The following is a 20,510-nucleotide window of genomic DNA, read 5'->3' as shown; positions in this document are numbered from 1 at the left end:
AAGAGTCATTCTGGTTTTTTTTGTTTGTTTGTTTGTTTTTGTGTTTTGGTGAGGCAGTTAGGGTTAAGTGACTTGCCCAGTCTCACACAGCTAGTAAGTGTCAAGTGTCTGAGACCAGATTTGAACTCAGGTCCTCTTGACTCCAAGGCCAGAGCTGTATCCACTGTGCCACCTAGGTGTCCTGAGTCATTCTGTGTTGAAAACATTTTTAGACTTTCTGCCATGACTGTATTTGTATACAGTGGTCTCAGAAGGGTGCAAGATGAAGGAAATGTTGTGTGCCAGATTAAAACATTTGGAAGAACCAAGTGAGTAGAAATACAGGTAAAGGGGAAAACCAACTAAGTCAAGGGTCAAGATCTCACATAGTTTAGGCAGATTGCAAAAATGTATGTAATAGACTCTAAGTCCTATGATCGGGAACACACCTTATGCTGACTGTCTTGTACTCCATTTGTGACCATGACTTAGCCACTCTAATCACAGAACAGATGAGTGAGGAGAAAAGCCATGGAGGTACCAGTCACCAAGGTGAAAAGTTGTATTTTCCACTGAGCCCTTCAAGTTATTTTTAATGTCGTAATTGGTTTCTCTTTGGTAAAGGGAACACAAAAATAACCAGGATAAGTTGTGTGATTATTGCCTTAGTCTGGGCTTATTCTCAAGTGACACTTATCATATGCAATTTTTATATCCTAAGGAACCATATTATGTACGTTGCATTAAACCAAATGACAAAAAGTCCCCCCAGCTGTTTGATGAAGAGAGATGCCGGCATCAAGTGGAATATCTCGGGTTACTGGAAAATGTGAGAGTACGGCGGGCAGGATTTGCTTACCGTCAGACCTATGAGAAGTTTCTTCACAGGTGAGCAAAGATCTTCAAAGTACCTTATGAACAACATAATCTTCCTAACATTTGTATTTCAGATGATGGAAACAATGAATAAATCCTAGAACCAGTGAAAAATGTCCCTCATCTATTGGCATGAATGAGCCTTGGAAAATAGTGCATCCTTTCTTGGAGAAAAGAGATGAGGTCTTTAAAATTCAGTTTTGCAGGGGGCAGCAGAGGAAGAGAGATTCTTTAAGAAGTTCAAGAATATTTTCAAATAATTAATTTAAAATTTAAAAAATATTTAATTTAAAGAACATTTAAAATATAAAATATCATCATTAAATGAAGACTTCTGAACTAAATCAAACATAAACCTTAGACAGAACAAAAGTATTTTTTTAGGACACTTGTTTCTGAACTGTCAGTTTTCCTGATTAGACTCATATTTCAACTTTAAAAAGTGGTTTTAGTTTGGCCTCGTTTTTGAGAGTTTATAGCAAAAGTGATCTACTTGTATTATCTTGCAAACACAACAAATTTTAATGATAAGTTTTTGGGGGTTTTTAATCATTATTGTTATTATTATTATTATTATTATTATTATTTAGTTTTTAGGCAGTTGGTGTTAAGTGACTTGCTCAAGGTTACAACAGCTAGTGTCAAGTGTTTAGTCTGAGGCCTAACTTGAACTCAGGTCCTCCTGACTTCAGGGCCAGTGCTCTATCCACTGTACCACCTACCTGCCCAATGATAAGTTTTACGTCTAATCCTTATGCCAATGCAAAGATGTTTATTTGTATATTCTAACTGAAACTTGTTGGAAATGAATGGAAGTTAAATAATGCCATGAGTTTAGTTGGGGAAATGGATGGGAGCATTGTCTGGGCTAAACCAGAGATGGGAAATAAATGATTAGAATGGTAGGATGCAAGGCTTCACCTTCAAGGGGGCAGATGGGAAAAGTGAGAGAAACAGCAATAAAGACCAAGGTTGTTGATCATGAATTACAAACTATGTAAATGTACTCAATCAGCCTTTGCTATTTCTTTGGCCTCCCTTTACCCTCAAATTTTAGATTTGCTACTATATCAAGAAGACAATGAACTCTAGTTCATGTGCTGGTACATAAGTGATTTTGAAAGTGGAGTTTAGTGGGACCCTATCAGTAGCCATGAAATTGGAAAGGTCAAAAAGCACTCCATATTTCATTATCATTATTTATTTAAATAACATTTTGGTTCAGCATTTTACTATGTAACCTATTCCACCAAAGCCATCTTTTTTTTTTGAGGCAATTGGAGTTAAGTGACTTGCCCAGGGTCATACAGTAAGTGTCGGAGGTCACATTTGAAGTCAGGTCCTCCAGATTCCCGGGCTGGTGCTCTATACAGTACACCACCTAGTTGCCCCTAAACCCATCTATTTTGGATAGAAATATGTTTCTGGAAAAATCCAGCTCCTGTGTTGAATGGGTCCAGTTTCTGCTTTCAATTGCATGTCACTATAAAGTACCAAGACTAATTCCTCAAACCACACGTGAAATGGAAATCAGTTGCATTGCTGATTCATTATGTCCTTCAGTGTTTTCCTATTTGCAGTCCCACATCCATTCAGAGTCATATTCTTTAATCAAAAGTGGGGATGGAATGGAAGCTAGAGGTCTGTTAGACCAGCAGACAGCGAAGCTGAGAGAACTATCTTGCTCTTTGCTCAAACAAGTGTTTCCCAGTGATTTCTTGTCTCAAGTTGGGCAGGTTTGTGTTAAAGATTATCAGTTTAAACCCAGGTTTCTACTTGTCACTTCCCTTTATCTTCACGTCTTTTATAGAGAGAGAGAGATAGGGCTTTTTAATGTACAAGTGAGCTGGAAAGCTTCAGAGGTCTTTTAGGGAGGAAAAGATGCTGTCAAATGGCAGATTTATTCTGAGTTCGGTTTTATAATTGGCAGGACCAGGCAGAATGTGATTCTCTGGAGTACCAGGGTCATGCTCTTTGCCTTAGGGAAGAAGAGAAGAGTAACTTTGCATTGATTTGTTAGATAAATAGAAAACCTTTAAGAGCAGCGTGGCTGTGTCATCCTGTCTAGTTTTTACAGTATGTCTGAAACTTTTTTCCAACTTGCTGGGGCCATTGCTACCTAGAACGCTCTTCAGATATTGACCTTTATTTCTGTTTTACACACTACTTCTTACTGAGGCTTGGTGTTTTTTGTAGTGTTCTGGTTGCCGGCCTTGCCCTTTCTTCATGTGTCATTGTTTGGTTTGCTCATCTCTTCATGTCATGAGTCTTAACATTTGCTTCTCATGTCTAACTGTGTCATCTAGTCCTCTCTCTATCCTGATGGATTTTTTCCCCCCGTATAATGCCATTATCATGGTTTTTTAAAGATTTCTTATCCTTGTGAGCGACATTACTTTAGTAGAGGATTTTGGTTTTGTTATCGTATTTTTATAATAGGATTGCTTTTGCTCAAACTGTTTTAAGATATGTGCCCTCCTATTAAATCTAACATTAAACTGTAGCATTTTCAGAAATGGGAACTTTCACTGTAACCGAATTTGAAAGTAATGAACTTATTAGCCTACCACTTATTACTAAGCCAAGGGAGCAGCATGGGTTTTCCTTCTATTTTTAGGTAACTGTAGGTTTCAGAAAGTCATTGTAACTACTCTGTATCTCAAATTCTCTTTTGGTTAAAGAGGTCATCCCTGTAGGATTGCAGGAACATGTACAGTCTGAGAACATGCTTCTGTTTCACTGTACTTGCGCCCCTTGAAGGAAAGAGATGATATAAATTCCTGCTGTTCTGATCCTGTTTTGCTGCTATACTCATGCATGCCAGACCTTTGCGTCTTTCCAGAAGGAACAGTTTCCATTCACTACCTGTCTTTCATTACCCACTTACACTCCAGCCATTTGTCATCCGTCTTCCATTTCCCATCACCACTGAGAAAATTGTTCTATCGCAGTTTAGTCATGAGCTCTCCTTCTCACCAGATCCACCTCTCAGCTCCATCACCTGCTATCACCTCTCATGTTCTGTCTCTCCTCCTTTTACAGGTAAACTTCTAGAAAAAATCTGTGCTCATTGCCCCCATTTCCTCTACTCCCGTTCATTTCTCCACCTCTTGTAATCTGGTTTTTTACCTCATTACTCAACTGAAGTTATTCCTTACTGGATCCCGTTCTGCTCTCTAAACATACGTTCTTGATCTGGGGTCCATGAATTTTTTTAAAAAATTTCAATATAATTGTTTCCCACAGTCTTGTATATCTTATTTTATGTATTTAAAATGCCTAAAAGGGGTCCACAGGCTTCATGGAACTGCCATTAGCAAAAAAGATTAAGAACCCCTACTATATACCCTCTCTCTCATGGGTTCAATTGTTATCTCTATGCAAATGACTCCCGCATCTACATATCCAGCCATATTCTCTCCTGGGCTACAGTCCTGCATTGCCAACTGCATCAATCTCAAATTGAATGTCCCATAGACATCTCAGTTTTAGCATGTCCAAAACAGAGCTCATGATCTGTCCCTCTCACACTGGATAGAGTTCCAGACCTGGAGTTAAGAAGACCTGAGTTCAAATTCAGCTTCAGGCACTTATTAGCTATGTAACCTTGGCAAATCACTTAACCTCTGTTTGCCTCAGTTTTAATCATCTGTAAAAATGAGGATAATAAGGGCACCTGAGTGAGAAAGGAGTGTTGTGAGGATCAGTCATTCTTGACTCCTCATTATTTCTCATTACCCTTCCCCAACCCCATATGTAATCTGATGCCAAGACCTATTTCTTTCTTTCTTTTTTTGACTAGGCAGTGGGGTTAAGTGACTTGCCCAGGGTCACACAGCTAGTGTGTCTGAGGCCGGATTTGAACTCAGGTCCTCCTGAATCCAAGGCCGGTGCTCTATCCACTGTGCCACCTAGTTGCCCCTCTTTATTTCATCTTTGAAACATCTCTGGAATATGCCACCCTCTCTCCTCTGACATTGCCTCCATCCTGGTGTAGGCCCTTGCCACTTCACACCTGGACAGTTATAATAATCTGCTGGTGGATCTGCCTGCCTCACATCTCTCCCCACTCCAATCCTTCCTCCATTCTGCCGCCAGAGTGACTTTCCCAAGTGCAGATCTGATCATGCCACCTCCGACCATATTTAATAAAGTCCACTGGCTCCCTATTGCCTCGTAAGGTCAAATACAAAATTCTTTTTGTCTTTCAAAGCCCTTCATACCCTAGTGTCCTTCTACCTTCCCAGTCTTCTTTTTTTTTGTTGGACAGTGGGGGTTAAGTGACTTGCCCAGGGTCACACAGCTAGTAAGTGTTATGTGTCTGAGGCTGGATTTGAACTCAGGTCTTCCTGAATCTAGGGCCAGTATTCTATCCACTGCATCACCTAGCTGCCCCCATTCCCGGTCTTCTTACACCTTACTCCCCACCATGTACCCCTCCATCCGGTGACACTGCCATCTTGGCTGTTCCACAGACAAGATTCCATCTCTTGGCTCTGGGGATCCACTTTGGCTGTCCCCCATGCCTGCAGTGCTCTTCCTTCTCAACTCTGCCTGCTAACTTTCCTGGCTTCTTTAAAGCCCCAACTTTACAGGAACCCTTTCTCAGTCCCTCTTAAATCAAGTCCCTTGCATCTTTTAATTATTCCCTGTGTATCCTGTATATAGTGTGCATTGTATATATTTGTTTATAAGTTGTCTTTCCCATTAGATTGCAAGCTCCTTGAGGGCAGGGACTGGTTCTTGCCTTTCTTTGTATCCCTGGGTTTAGCACAATGCCTGGCACATAGTAGGTGCTTAATAAATGTTTAATGATTGATTGAAATGAGATGCTGTTTGTCAAGTGCTTTTGCAAACCTTAAAAGTGCTGTATAAATACCAGCTGTTATTCTGAATTTTCTGTTACCGCTGAGGGCACCATTATCTTTCAGAGAGATAGGAAGCCAGGAAATTACTATTTCTTGTCCTTCATTTTCCAAGAGGACCAAAATGACATCACTAAGTTAGAGTTAAGTTACAGTGTGTCCAACAGTGGCTGATCAGACCAGTTCGAACTGGGAATGTTCTCCCACAGGTCGGGAACAAATAGTCCATGTGAACATTTGGGGTGGATTCTCTAAATCTGCACATCTTGTGTTTGTCTTGAGCTATTTCAATTCTGCTTTGTTCATAGAGCACAGCCCCCTTCTCTGATGTGGGCATACCATGCTGGGCGGTCCTGTGCCAGTGTCTCCCATGTCATGCAATCAATTCCAAAGCTCTTAAGAGAGACCTTGAGAAGTGTCCTTGTATCACTTCTTCTGACCTCCATGTGAGCGCTTACCCTGTGTGAGTTCTCCATAAAATAATCTTTTAGGCAAGTGTACATTTGGCGTTTGAACAATGTGGCTAGCCCATCAGAGTTGTGTCACTTAAGCCAAGAGAAAAGAGTCACCTAACAGTGTGGTTATCAGTGTTAAATGATATAACGAAGTCAAGAGCAAGGACAGGGAAAAGGTTTTATTATTGACCTTAGAGAAGTTTCAACAGAAGCCAGCGTGCATTATGGGCTTAACAAATGAATGGGAAAAAGGAAGAAATGGAGCTTGAGTGGGGTGCAGGTTTCTGGGGAAGTTGTCCACTTTTTAGAATGGGGAGATATGTTAACAGGTAGGCGAGGAAGACATGGAAGATACCATCATTTTTATAACCTCTTACCCTCTTTTATTTATGGTAAAATGGAATTTAGTAATTTATAATAAATTAAGGTTTTTTTTCTTTTTAAAAAAATTTTTGAGTTACTTTTTTTGTTATTTATTCATATAGCTTTATTTTCCTGAAGAATTAAACCTGACTTTTTATGTCATAGACTTTAAAAATGGGCAGAGTTAAAACTGCTTACTCTGTTTCATCATAAAACAATTTTGATAATTAAGTTGTGGGGAAATTGCAGATGTTAAATTGTTTTAATCTTAAAATGCATAGCCCTCTTGTTTACTGTTTGATCCATTTATTCACTAATTCTCAAATATAGCAAATATTTTCAAAGAAATTTTACGTTTATTTTCTTAAGTGATCTGAGGCTGTTATTCATTTTTCTTTCCATATCTTGTTGGTTTTTTTAATTCATCAGGAGAAAAATTCAGATTCAGCATATTTTATAGACCATTGAAATGCTTAGCACTGACCTAGGGAGCCTTAAAAACAGTTCTGGCTAATATGTTACCTGCAGCTGCGTTTAGTAAAGATGCCAGAAAATAAACAAAACAATTGGATGGCTCCCAGAAGCACATAAGGGGGAAATTTGCAGAATAACATCTTTCAACCATCAATTTAAGCAGTTTCACATGATTTAATTTTGTTTGATCTTCACAACAACCCCTGAGGTCAGCAAAGTATTTGCCTTGGCTATAGAAAGACATTTGGGCCCTGAACAGGCATCAGCTGGTAAATGACAAAGTCAGAACTGGAACCCAGGGCTTCTGACCTGTCTAGTGTTGTTTCTGCTTGGCTTTTTTTTTTCACCCCTTCTCTCTGTCAAGTAGTTCAGACTAGATCTCCTAAGATTCAGTCTGTCTCTATGATCCTGTCTATTCTTCCTTTTAATATTATAGTTGGGATAGCTAGATGGCGCAGTGGATAGAACACTAGGCTGGGAGTTAGGAAGACCTGAGTTCAAGCGGGATCACAAGCACTAGCTGTGTAACTCTGGGCAAGGCACTTAACCCTGCTTGTCTCAGTTTCCTCATCTGTAAAGAAGGACATAACTAACCACTGCATTGTCTTTGCCAAGATCATCTCAAATGGAGTCATGAAGAGTCTGAAACGACTTAAAAACGACTGAATAACAACAAAAAGATAATAGAGATGGGGGCAAAGAGCGTAGAGAGGCACCATGTTTTGCTTTAAGGTATTCTCTCCTGATACTGCACGATATGCCCTCTTTCAAAAAAGTTGAATGTATCTCTTCTATTTGTCCCTTTCTCTCAGTTCCCTCAGCCATCACCCTAGTCCAGCACCTCATTACCTCACACCGGAATGATTACAGTAACCTTCTGTCTGGGCTCCATCCCTGCCTGAAGTCTGTCACCACTGCATTTCATCTTCTGTTCAGCTGTCAAAGTGATTTTCCTGGTGTAGACATCTGACCATGTCACCCTTCTATGAAAAACCTCCAACATTCCACGATGAAATAGAAAGCCTTCTGTGTAGCATTCAGATCCCTTCCCGTCCTGGACCCTTCCTATCTTTCTGTTGTTCTTACCATTGACTCCCCTCCACAGACTTGACTGTTTGATAACACACGTACCTGTTGCTGTTCCTCAAACAAAACACTTCATCTGGATTCTGCCTTAAGGAAAGCCCTCCTTTTGGCCTAGAATGCCCTCCCTCTGTTGAGGGCTGAGAGGACCAGAGTATAGGACGGGGTCGTCTGAAATGAATTCACTTGACTCTTTAAGTCAAGGCAGCAAAGATTTATTGTTATGCTATGTAGCAGGCAGAGGTCCTTAATGGTGGGCAGAGCTCCTTAGGGAACTTGCAACCTGACAGGAGTGATGCTAAAGCTTATATAGGAAAAGTAGTGAATTATGTGCCAAATATGCTAATTAGGTGGTAACATACAACTATGTCATTTATTACTGGAAAGGTGGGGAGGGAGGGAAGAAAGGGTATATTTTTGGTCTGTTATGTCTGAAACAAGGTAGCTTCAGGAATTGACGTCTATAGCTTGACCTCTGGATTATACGGTAACGGTGGGGCATCAGTACCTGATAGTTCTGCTGGTACAAGATAGTCCTGTTCGTACAAGGGAAATTCTACAGAGGTCAGCTTGTTTTTATAACAGGGAGAGATCATTTGCCTCACTGGGCCCACTCATGGGTCACTGCCAGAGATAGGGTTCTTGGGCTGGAAGGAAACTGTCAGGGATAGTGTTTTGAGATTAGGGAGAAATTGGGATCCAAGCACAGGCACCCAAGCACCCCATCACCTCCTCACTTCCTTCAAGACTCAGTCCAAACCCACCTTCTCCAGGAGGCTTTTCCTGCTACTAATGCCTTCCCCTTTCATGTTACTTTATGTCTACTCTGGATGTATCTTGTTCATACCTGCTTATTTACATCTCCAGCATTAAACTGTGAGCTTATTGAGGACAGGAGCTGTTTTGGCTTTTTCTTTGTATCTCCACATTTAGCACAGGGCCTGGCACATAGGAAGTGCCTAATAAATGCTTGTTGGCTGACTAACTATGAAATAGGATTTATTTACATTATAAAAGAATACTTTGTTTTGCAAAATACCTTAGTACAGTGCAAAATTCAAAATGATTGTGTTTACAAAAACTCATTTGCTTTTCTCTAGTCTCATTTGTGTTATGAGAGGCAGCATGGCATACAGGGAGCCCAAACCAGAAAGGGTTTCAAAGCCCAGCCTCTTAAGTAGAATGGCTGCATGACCACGGGCATTACTTAAGTCCTCAGTGCATTAGGCAGTTCGTTAAGACTCTGGGTTACAGACCTCGGTAGGTAAAGGAATTACCTCACAGTGTTTTGTGAGTTCCCCAATGAAATATTACCTGTAATGCCAACAGCTCGTCATGATGTTCGAATGAGAATAACAAATGTAAACTGCTTCATAAATCTCAAAGTGCTATGTAAATGCCAGCTATTAGTAGTAGCAACAGAACTAATATCTTATAATTCATTCCTACAGTCTACTGGAGGAGAGTTGGAATAGGATAAGACATACAGGGGTAGTGTGGTATGAGAAAGTCACCCAATAGACATTTATTAAATTTTTACCGCGTGCCTGTCATTGTGCAGTCCCTGCCTTTGAGGAGCGTACAATCTACAAGTGACAACGTGCAAACAGCTATGTAAAAACAAGCTAGGCACAGGATAAGTAGGGCATCATCAACAGAAGGAGGGTACTAGAATTAAGAGGGGCTACAAAAGATTTGCTGTAGATGATGAGATTTTATCTAGAATGTAGAGGAAGCAAGGAAGTCAGGAAGCAGAGATGAGTAGGGAGAGTATGCCTGGCATGTCAGGCACAGCCAGTGAAAATACTTGGTCAGGAGATGGAGTGTTCCTGCTCGCAGAACAGCCAAGAGGCCGGTGTCACTCAAGAGTATGTAGTAGGGGCAGGGATGGGGACAGAGGGAAGGGAGGGTGGAAAGGTGGGGAGCAGAGTAGGTAGGATTTATATTAGGGAAAATAAAGATCTGGGACTGATGGCTATTGAAGAATGCAATTCCAAGACACAAAGATAGAATTCAGATGAGGACAGAAAGGATAATTGCCTAAAGAAAATAATAACCAACTTAGATATTAAAAAGACACATGGAAGATGCAGTTAGCAACAGATAATGGAAGATGAGTACAAAAGCTTGATATGGTTCTCTAAGGACAGTGTCAGGAGAGGAAGGGTGGAGCCAGAATGAGTTGAGGCTCTTGGAGAAGGTGACGGAAAACCAAAGGAGGGAACTTAAGCTATGGTGGAGGAAAGACGACCTGCTGCTCTGGGCGTGTGGGACCACCCTCATGGACAGTGGAGAAAAGGTGGTCCTGCTTTTCAGCTTGAATTCACAGACTCTTTTCTTGACCCAGGAGACTGAAAGAGGAGAACAAAAAGAGGGAGTTGAAACCCCAGTAAGAAAGTGTTAGTAAGGGAATGCTTAGATGCCCTTGATGGTTCGGGCCCAGACAAAACTCATACCAAGGTACTGAAGGTATTGCTGGCTACAACTGTGGGGTCGGTTCATGGAAGACAAGAGAAGGGCAGATATTACCAGTTCTCAGAAAATAGAAGAGAACAAGGTTGGCAAACCACAGTCCAACAAGCTTGACTTCTATTCTTCAACAGATTCTAGAACGCATTATTTTTTTTTGTTTTTGGTGAGGCAATCAGGGTTAAGTGACTTGCCCAGGGTCACACAGCTAGTAAGTGTCAAGTGTCTGAGGACAGATTTGAACTCAGGTCCTCCTGACTCCAAGGCCAGAGCTCTATCCACTGCATCACTTAGCTGCCCCTATAGAACCCATTACTACAAGGATCACTTGAATAATGATGTGGACACTGGAGAAGAGAGAGAAGGCATTCTGGCAGGATGGGCAGAGTGAGAGGTTGGGAAGAGGTGGGCACTTCAGTCCCCTCTTCTTGTTCAGATGCAGGTTGGACCAGGGGGCTCTGGCGTCCCTTCTGACATAGGGATTCTGTGCATGATAGCAATGGCGCTAGACCATAGTCAGTGTGCAAAAGAAGTTTTGGTGAACCACAGCTCAGTGTGATTCCACAGTATGACGTGGCAAACAAAGACGTTAAAGGGAATCTTTCTTGGGGGAGAGGTGACGAGTCTACACCTATGATTTCATCAGTGTAGGGCCTGGCAGATACTAGTGTACTTTCATCAGTTTAATTCAAGAAATAGTAAATATCTACAGGGCAAAACCGTCCGTTTGGTGCTGGAGATAAGAACAATGATAAAAGTTATCATTACTTCTCTTTTCAAGGAACTTTCCATCTGGAGGAAGGTTGGGTTAATATAAGACATGTGCCCAGGTGTGATACAAGGCAACTAGGTGGTACAATAGATATAGATCTGGAGGTCTGGAAGATCTGAATTCAAATCTGGCCTCAGACACTTACTAGCTGTGTGACCCTGGGCAAGTCACTTAACTGTTTGCCTCAGTTTCCTCATCTGTAAGATAGGCATAATAATAGCACCTACCTTCCAGGGCTGTTGTAAGGATTAAATGAGATAATAATTGTAAAGTGCCTAGCACAGTGCCTGGCTGCCTACACAAGTGTTAGTTATTGTTGTTGTTATTGTTATCATTGTAGGAATTACAATAGAGAAAATAAATATCCAGGCAGACAAGAAAATTTGAAGAGGAAAGTTCAGCTCAGCCCCGGGAAGGGAGGAAATTGGGGATAAGTGGGGAAGGTAGTGTCTGAGCTGGCCTTTAAAGACAAGAGATTTTAACAATCAGAGATATAGATGGAATAAATTCAAAGCTTTGGAGAGATGGTTTGTGTAAACGTGGGAAGGTAGAAGAGGGCAGAATGAAATTGGAAAATGACAAGTAATTAAGTTTGGCTAGAATGTAGAGTACACAGAGAGGGGCAGTATGGGGTGGCAGTGGAGGGAAGGCTTGAATGCTAGATTAAAGACAAATCTCAGAAGGTCTTAAGTGTCAAGGAAAGGAGTTTGTATTTTATCCTGTCAACAATAGGTGACCACTAAAATGTTAGAATAGGAGAGACACATGGTGAGAGCTCTGCATTAGAGAAATTAATTTGGCAGCTGTGTGAAGGATGGATTCAAGAGAGTAGAGACTGGTGTAGGTAGACTAAGAGGCCCTTCAATCATCCAGTTGAGAGCTAATGAGGGCCTGAGCTGAGGTAGGGATGGTATTAATGAAAGAGAGGAGATGAATGTGAGAGATACTATACAGGCAGATGAACAGGACTTGGCAGCTAATTAGATGAGGGGAGGGTGGGGAGAGGTATGGAAAAACAAATGGAAGAATCAGTGATAACTCCAAACTTTTGAGCCTGAACAACTAGGCAAAGTTGGGAAAAGGGACAGGTTTTGGGGAGGAAAGGTGATGTGATTAATTTTATACATGTTAAGTTTGCGGTACCCATGAGATATCAATATGGAAATGTTTAACAGTTACTGGATGTGCTAGACTGGAATTTAGAAGAGAAAATGCAAAAATAGCTATTACTATTATTGATTTCATATAAATATTTGGGAATTTTTTTCACATAGAAATGATTATCGTAATCATGGGAATAGATGAGATTGCCAGCATCAAAGCCAGAGTAGGAGACCATGAACTGAGAGAGCTTTGGGGTACAGTTGTACTTGATGGATGGGAGGAATAAGGTGAACCATTTAAGGAGATGGTGAAAGTATTCAGAAAGAAAAGAGAAGCCAGAGAGAACTGTACCACAGAAATCACGAAAAAATGAGTATCACTAAAGAGGAAATAGTCAGCAGTGTCAAGTATTAGTGGTGCTGTGGAGTGATCATTCCATCACCCTGCTCTGCCCAGACCACATTTGCAATGTAGTTTTTCTTTCTGAGCCCCACATCTTAGAAGGGCTGTTGACTAGTTGGAGTTGGTCCAGAGCACAATGACCAGAATCTTGAGGGCTTTAGAAAATATGCCATAGTTCAAGGGTTGAAGGAACAAGAGATGCTTAAATTGGAGAAGAAAGAACTTAAGTTGAGGCATGATAATTATTTATATAGTTGAAGGCTTATCCTAAGAAAATAGGATTCATCTTATATTCTGCTTGGACTCTGAAGGTAAAACAAGAGTAATAGATGGAAATAGTAAGATTTTGACTCAATGTAAGAAGAAAAAAAAAAGAGAATTGCCCATAAATTGAATAGGCTACCTTTGAAAGTAGTGAGTTCTTTTTCTGTGGAAGATTTGGAGTAAAGACTGGATGACTGGGGCATTCATGCTTCAGATGGGAATTGGACTGTCGGTTGGCCTTTGAAGCATCTTACAATCTGTAAAATTGTATGATTCAGTAAACCTTTGTTGCTAGATTATTCATGAGGCATCATGTATATATATATATATATATATGATACACACACACACACACACACACACACACACACACACACACACACACACACACACAAAGTAGTACTCTTTTTTTCCTCCATATCTTCCCAGCATTTATACTTTGGGGTTCCTTTAAACTTCTGAAGATCCTACAAAATCCCTGGGTTGTCTGGTTTGTATTCTAACAATCACTGGAATGAAATACATTAAGCTATTTCATAGCTTAGAAGGTAGTCTTCTGAGGACACAAAGATGTTATTTTCCTGAAAAGTTTCCTCTACAGACTAATTATTCAATTAGTAAGCTATAGAAGGCTATAGAGCCTTCCTCTGATAAACATTAAGCTTAATAAATTCCTATTGCCTCTAAAATAAAATACAGACTCCTCTCTTTGGCTTGTAAAACCTTTCACAACTTGGTTGAAACCTGTCTTTCTAGCCTTGTTCGATATTACTCCCCCTCCCGCCTTTCAGTCTAGCCAAACTGGTCTACTCTTTGTTGCTCCCACATGGAACATCATCTCTCATGTCCCTTCCTTTTCCCTGACCATCCTCCATTCTTGGAGCGATCTCCTTATTCAGAGGGAGAGGCCAGGAGTGTTTCCACAAAAACCTTGTTGGAAATCTTGTCTATCTTTTTCTTCCACCTATTTTTTTTAAGGCAATTGGGGTTAAGTGACTTGCCCAGGGTCACACAGCTAGTAAGTGTCAAGTGTTTGGTCTGAGGCCGGATTTGAACTCAGGTACTCCTGACTTCAGGGCCAGTGCTCTATCCACTGCGCCACCTAGCTACCCCTTCTTCCACATATTTTGAGCCCCTACCCAAAGCCCAATCTTACTACCCACTTCTCTACTTGCATTTGGAAATTATAAGGTGTTGTATAACCAAGAATAGAGTGGGTATTCCTCCGTGGTAGGAACAGGAAGTGCCTTTTCAATGATAAGTGGATAGGTAGGGTTGATGGTCCCTAGGGACTTCTACCCCCATCAAATTGAACTTTGAAAAATATTTTAAAACCATTGCTTAAAACAAATTTCCTGTCTGCCTGGTTTCTTTCTTTTTTTTAATCCTTTAATTTTTTTAAAATTTATTTTATTTTTAATTTATGGGATAAAAAATATTTCCATAACAGTAAAATTTTAAAAAATGATTGCACATGAAGCTACAAATCTATTATGTAGAACTTGCTATTCCTTTCAAATATATAATAATGTTAATTTATTTTTTTCTTTGCTTTCCTTCGCCCTTGAAATTGCTACCTTTAGACACAAATACATAACCACTACATTTTCACTTTTCTCTCCCTGTATTTGCTCATGTAATGTTCTTCACTTCAGTGGCACAACATACATTGGGATGAATTTTAGGGTTTTTTTAAAAAATCATTTCTTAAAAAGGCTTTTAGACCTCTTATCCCTAACTCATATCAGATGATGTCCATGCTAATCTTCACAACAGATTTTGAAATGAATAGCATTTTTAAGCTCTTCCAGATTTATCAACAGGGCAAAAATAGGTTTTATAGGATCAAGAGATTCTCCAGTAACATAAATGCTTGTTTACCTAGGTACAAGATGATCTCTGAATTTACCTGGCCCAACCATGACCTCCCTTCAGACATGCAAGCTGTGAAAAAACTGATTGAAGGTTGTGGTTTCCAGGATGATGTGGCTTATGGAAAGACCAAAATTTTTATCCGAACTCCCAGGACACTTTTCACCTTGGAAGAACTCCACGCCCAGATGCTTGTAAGGATTGTCCTCTTTCTACAAAAGGTAATTGTGCCTTCTCCACTGAAACAGAAAGCCTGTTTTCATATCCATAACAACGTGTTGGGATTCTCTTTCTAAGTTGTTGATTGTTTGGATAAATTTTCAGATACTTCAGAATGACCCCCACCTTGCTTGGACTTCATTTTTCTCAATTGCAAAATGAAGAAGTTGTACTAAATTATTTCCATGGTTTCTTGCAGTTGGAAATTCTCTTATCTTCTTATGTCCTATTATCAAAAAATAAGCATTTATTAAGCACTGTCAATGAACTTGATGCAGTGCTAAGTGCTAGAGATAGCAGTCCCTGTTCTCACTTGGTAGGGCAGGTGGGTGATGCGAGCAGCTTGGGCTGGGAGGGTTCATGAAGGGCTTCACATAAGAGCTGGCACTTAAGCTGACTTTTGAAATAAATAAGGAATTCTTAAAGGCAGAAGTTAGACACCACTAAAGTGAAAATATGTTTAATAGGAATGTAAATGTATAGCGTATATCAGGTTGTGCACCGTCTTGGGGAGGGTGGTGGGGAGGAAGGGGGAGAAAAACTTTAAACTCAAACGCATATGGAAGTGATTGTTGATAAATCAAAATAAATTAATAAAATAAATTTTTTAAAAAGGCAGAAGTTAGAAGGGGGTGCGTTCTGAAGGACTGGTAAGCAACTCTCAAATCATAAAAGCAAAATGTATTTCCATCTAATTAAAAAAATGTATAAAAATAGAAGTAGTGGTAAATAGGGTATGGCTCCCAAACACACCTTCTGTCTCCTTTTCCCTTCCCTTCTCTTCCTTCTTCTTTCTATGTGTCCCTCCCTTCCTCTTTCTCTCTCTCCTTCCTGTCACTTTTCCCAATCTGCACTCACACTGGCATACCTGGAGAGTTTCTTAGAGAGAAGGGACAGCTATAACACCTTCTCATCATTTTAGGAATAACCCTGGTACAGAAGAGATACACTATTACTTTTCATCATGCATACTTAAAAAGGAAGCCAATTATATTGAAATACAGTTATCAAAATATTTTTAAAAGAAAACAATTCACAAATATGTTTAACATGATTGCACATGTATAACTGATACCAGATTGCTTGCTATCTTGGAGGGGGGGAAGGGGAGAGAGGGCGGAGAAAAATTTGGAACTCAAAATCTTATAAAAATGAATGTTGAAAACTCTTTACATGTAACTGGATAAAATAAATGCAATTTACATTAGAAAGAAAAAAGAATGAGGGAGCCTGAAAAAAAAAACAACAACAAATTCCCAGACCCACAGGTAATAGCTTCATTCTCTAAGGTGACCCTCAGACTCCTTTGCTTGGCACGTAGCGTGCTCTGAAAGCTGCCCCCAGCTCCGCTCTGCTTTGTTGAACATCACACCTTTTCACACATTCTACAGTCCAGCCAAACTGGCCTCCTTATGTTTCTTTTTCTTTCTTTTTTTTTTTCAGCCAAAGACAAGGTTTATTAGAACATCCATCATATTGGGAAGACTCTTAAGGAGTCTGAACGTTAGTAAACTATTGGTTTATTGGCTAGATTATAAGAATCTATGCAGTGTCTAGATTTTAGGAATTTGAGCAGTGGCTAGATTATAAGAATCCCAGCCTCCTCATGTTTCTTACTATAGATAAAATCCTGACACCTTACCTTTGTACTGGTTGCCTCCCATGCCTGTAATCCTCTGCCTCCTCACCTCCACCTCTTAAGAATCCTTAACTTCCTTAAAGGTTTAGCTCAAGTGCCATATTCTATATGAGCCCTTTCCTGATCCCTATAGTTTCTAGCACCTTCTCCCAAAGTCTGCTTCTATCCATTTTGTAATCTGCATTTTCTATATACTTACAAATAAAAATAATAACAATAGCTAAGCTATATAGCATTTACTATGTTCCAGGCACTGTGCTAAGTGCTTTTCAATTATTATTTTATCTGTTCCTCAGAACAACCTTGAGAGGTAGATACTATTAATATTCCTATTTTACATTTGAGGAAACTGAGGCAAACAGAGCTTCAGTGATTTGCCCAGAGTATACAGCTAACAAGTGACTGAGGCTGCATTTGAAATCATGTCTTCTTAACTCCAGGCCTGGCTGTCTCCAGATTGACTATATCCTCCCTGAGGTCAGGCACTATTGTCAAATTTATGTTTCTATCCCCAGCATAGCGCCTGGCCTGTAATGAATGTTTATTGATTGATTTTTTTTTTTAGATTTGTATCTCTAGCCTGGCACAGAGTATCCACTTAATAAGTTCTGGCTTTTTGGTTGCTTGATAAAGGAACCACATCCTTGAGAAGTATCATTAAATAATTAAATTTTACTGCATTAAATTAAACCGTAAGCTTTGAGTTTTGCTATTTTTTTGTGATTTATCTCCTGAATTTTTTTCTTTCCAAATGGGAGGTAAAGCCAGTCGGTTATTTAGAATATTTATAATAGCAGCTCTTGTCCTCAAAGATTCATAGTCATGTTGAAGAATTTTCTCCTGTGAGTCCACCTCTCCACTTGTCCATGACTGCCCCTTATTTTTATGAATCACACAGAATAAGAAAGTGTGAGGGGATTACCTCCCCCACATTACCCTCCTTCTAAATCACCAGTCCAGCAAAGTTCAAAGTATTTTTATGGCTGGAAGATCACACATGACAGGCAGCATAAGTCATTGGCTCTGTCTAGCAAGGGATCCTTCCTGACTCTCCTTTTTTGCTACAAAATGAATCTTTATGTGTTCCTTTAAAAAGGTTCTTCTCCCTAGGTTTGGTTTTTTTTTTAACTGCCATAATTAAATAAACAGACCGTGACAGCTTCAGGGAGGCTGCAAGCTGTTTTTAAGTAGGAGTCCATGTGATATAGTAGATAAAGGGCCAGCCTTGGAGGAAGGAAGACCAGAGTTCAAATCTTGACTCTGGCGTGTACTAGCCGTATGACCATGGGCAAATGACATGAGGTCTCCATGCCCCAGGCAACCCCGTAAGACTATAAAGTTAAAGATGAGTTGCCTCTCTGTCAGTAGAAGGAGTCTTTTTTTTTTTGGTTGGTTGGTTTGTTTTTTGGTGAGGCAGTCAGGGTTAAGTGACTTGCCCAGAGTCCCACAGCTAGTAAGTTCATGTGTCTGACATAAGATTTGAACTCAGGTCCTCCTGACTCCAAGGCCAGAGCTGTATCCACTGTGCCACATAGATGCCCGAGGAGTCTCCATACCAGGAAATCTCTGTTTCAGATGAATCATAAATGTAGACCCCACCCCCAAAAAATGAAGAGAAGAAGGGTGGAAGAAAGGAAGGCAAGTCTAGGGTAATGCAGGGCAGAAAAATTAGGGGGTTTGCCCAAATTTTCATAATGTCTGGCCTATGTGGCCTGTCCCAGGGAGATGCTAGGCTTCTTTCTTGAGCAGCTGTAGGCGTGAGAACCCTGTTGCTTAACTTCCTTTTCAGAGTTATTTGGCTATAATTAAGGGAAAATGAAAGTGGCACGGGGGTCTAAAATCACTGCCCCCCCCCGTTTGTCTGTCAGTTCCCTTCATTGGACCCCTGCTCATCTTTGAAAGTGTAAGTTGGATGGTAGGTTCATCAAAAAAAAAAAAAAAGATGGGAGACCCAGGCCGCCTTCTCTCCTTCCAACTTCCCTTTGAAAAACAAAAAGCAGATAATGGTTTTGCCGCATCAATTAGCCGGTGGCAACTTGTTAGATGTAAGGGGTGCAGTGTCAAGGGAGTAGCAGCTGCGTGCTCTGCTCCTCATCTCTAACTGCTCATTTTGTTCTAATTGGGGTAATTTAGCTTTTCTTCCTGGTTTATACAATTGACTTCTTTTAGAGGCTCACTGCAAAGCTAGGGCTAATTTGGGTGCCATTTGCGTTACAAAGTAACTGACTTTATTATTGGTGTATAGGGCACAGCTAGGTTCTTCCTGCAGTGTCAGGATTGTGTACCTAAGTCAGAAGTTCCTAAGTAATCATAGGATTCATCATTACCAAATGCAAGAGAACTTGGTTTCCTGTTTGCCTTGATCAAATTAGCTCACTGCAAATGCCCTTTTTTAAAATTTTGTGGTTTGCTTTAAAAGAGTCAGGTAATTTGACCAAAAAAAAATCCCACTTATAAATTAGAAAAAAGGATTTATTTGCAGCTTTGCCTAATCAATTACCATCCTAAATATTTTCTTGGGAGTTGTCAATTGGACTTCCATTAAAGTAAAAATAAAAATTACTTAGTTACGCTGGACAAATTTTTGTGTCATCAGCTTGGTTAAGAGGAGTCAATGCAGTCACCGTGACTATAAAGTTCCTACCCTCTAGCTTTTTCAGAGCCCACACTGATTCACTCTCATCCACTACCTCTCTTGGTCTGTGCTCTTGGGTTTGTTACTAAGTGTGACTATGAGAGAGGCAGGAGGCGAGACAGGCAGAGCTCTTTGGTGTGGAGATTATGACTCGAGACGAAAGGGACGGCGAAATCCATAGACTGCTCCTATCAGTCAGGCAGCAACAGGAGCAGGTGCTCTGGCGGCATTTACACTGTCTAGCAAGTTCTTGGTTTTTGTTTGCTCTTCTCTTTCTTCAGTCCTGTCTTTGGATATTTTTAGACCTTTTGTCATCGCCCATGTGTTGATTTTTTTTTCTAACCCTACTCTTTGCTCCCCTCTCTCCCTATCTCACCCCTTCTCTTTCTTCCCTTCACTCCCCATTCACTTCCCTTTCTCCCCGCTTCCTTTCCCTTTCCCTCCCTTTCTTCACTCCCTCTCCCTCACTTTCCCTGCCCCTTTCCATTAACTTCCTCCTGTTCCCTCCCTTTCTTTCTTTCTCATCCCCCTTTTCCCTTCCCTTACCATTCACTCTGTTCCCTCCCCCACCCTCCCTTCCCCTTTTCTCCCTTCCCTTGCCTTCCCACATTTGAATGCATAGTTTATTCAAGGCACGGTATAAGGAAGGTATTAGAAGCACTACAAAGAAAAACAAGACAGTTTCTCCCCTCCTAGAACTTTTAGTCTCATTGATAAGATTTCTCCAGAGAAATTGTGTCCTGTATATAGTACATGCTCAAATTGGGTATTGAACTGAATAATTCTTTTTTCTCCACTGCTTTCTTAGCTTTTTTATGTATTTATTTTGAAAAGGGAACAGAATATCTTTCTGATGCATTGGCTATCATGAAATTTGCGACTTTGCTTACTGGATATTGAAAGAAGACTTATCCTTAAAAGAAAATGCTCTTATTAATAACTTCTTTGTACCAACCACATGTGCATCTGCATATATAGTATTTTGTATTAGAATTGTTTGTGTTAATATCGTATATCCCTCCTGGGTTGTTGTTCATCC

At 40.3% G+C, this 20,510-nt stretch overlaps 1 protein-coding gene across 1 annotated transcript in view; it reads left to right on the top strand.

Annotated features, from left to right (window-relative positions):
• MYO1D (myosin ID) overlaps nt 1-20,510 on the top strand; it is a 410,223-nt gene that overhangs the window by 184,814 nt on the left and 204,899 nt on the right. The window contains exons 15-16 of the mRNA XM_020963220.2: nt 701-867; nt 14,992-15,199. Of these exons, the coding sequence (XP_020818879.1) occupies nt 701-867; nt 14,992-15,199 (375 nt within the window). The remainder of the gene's footprint in view (nt 1-700; nt 868-14,991; nt 15,200-20,510) is intronic.

The sequence above is a fragment of the Phascolarctos cinereus genome, unplaced genomic scaffold (genome assembly GCF_003287225.1).
Source record: "Phascolarctos cinereus isolate Bilbo 61053 unplaced genomic scaffold, phaCin_HiC Scaffold_5;HRSCAF=322, whole genome shotgun sequence".
Taxonomy (NCBI): Eukaryota; Metazoa; Chordata; class Mammalia; order Diprotodontia; family Phascolarctidae; genus Phascolarctos; species Phascolarctos cinereus.
This window is presented reverse-complemented; position numbering and strand designations above follow the sequence as displayed.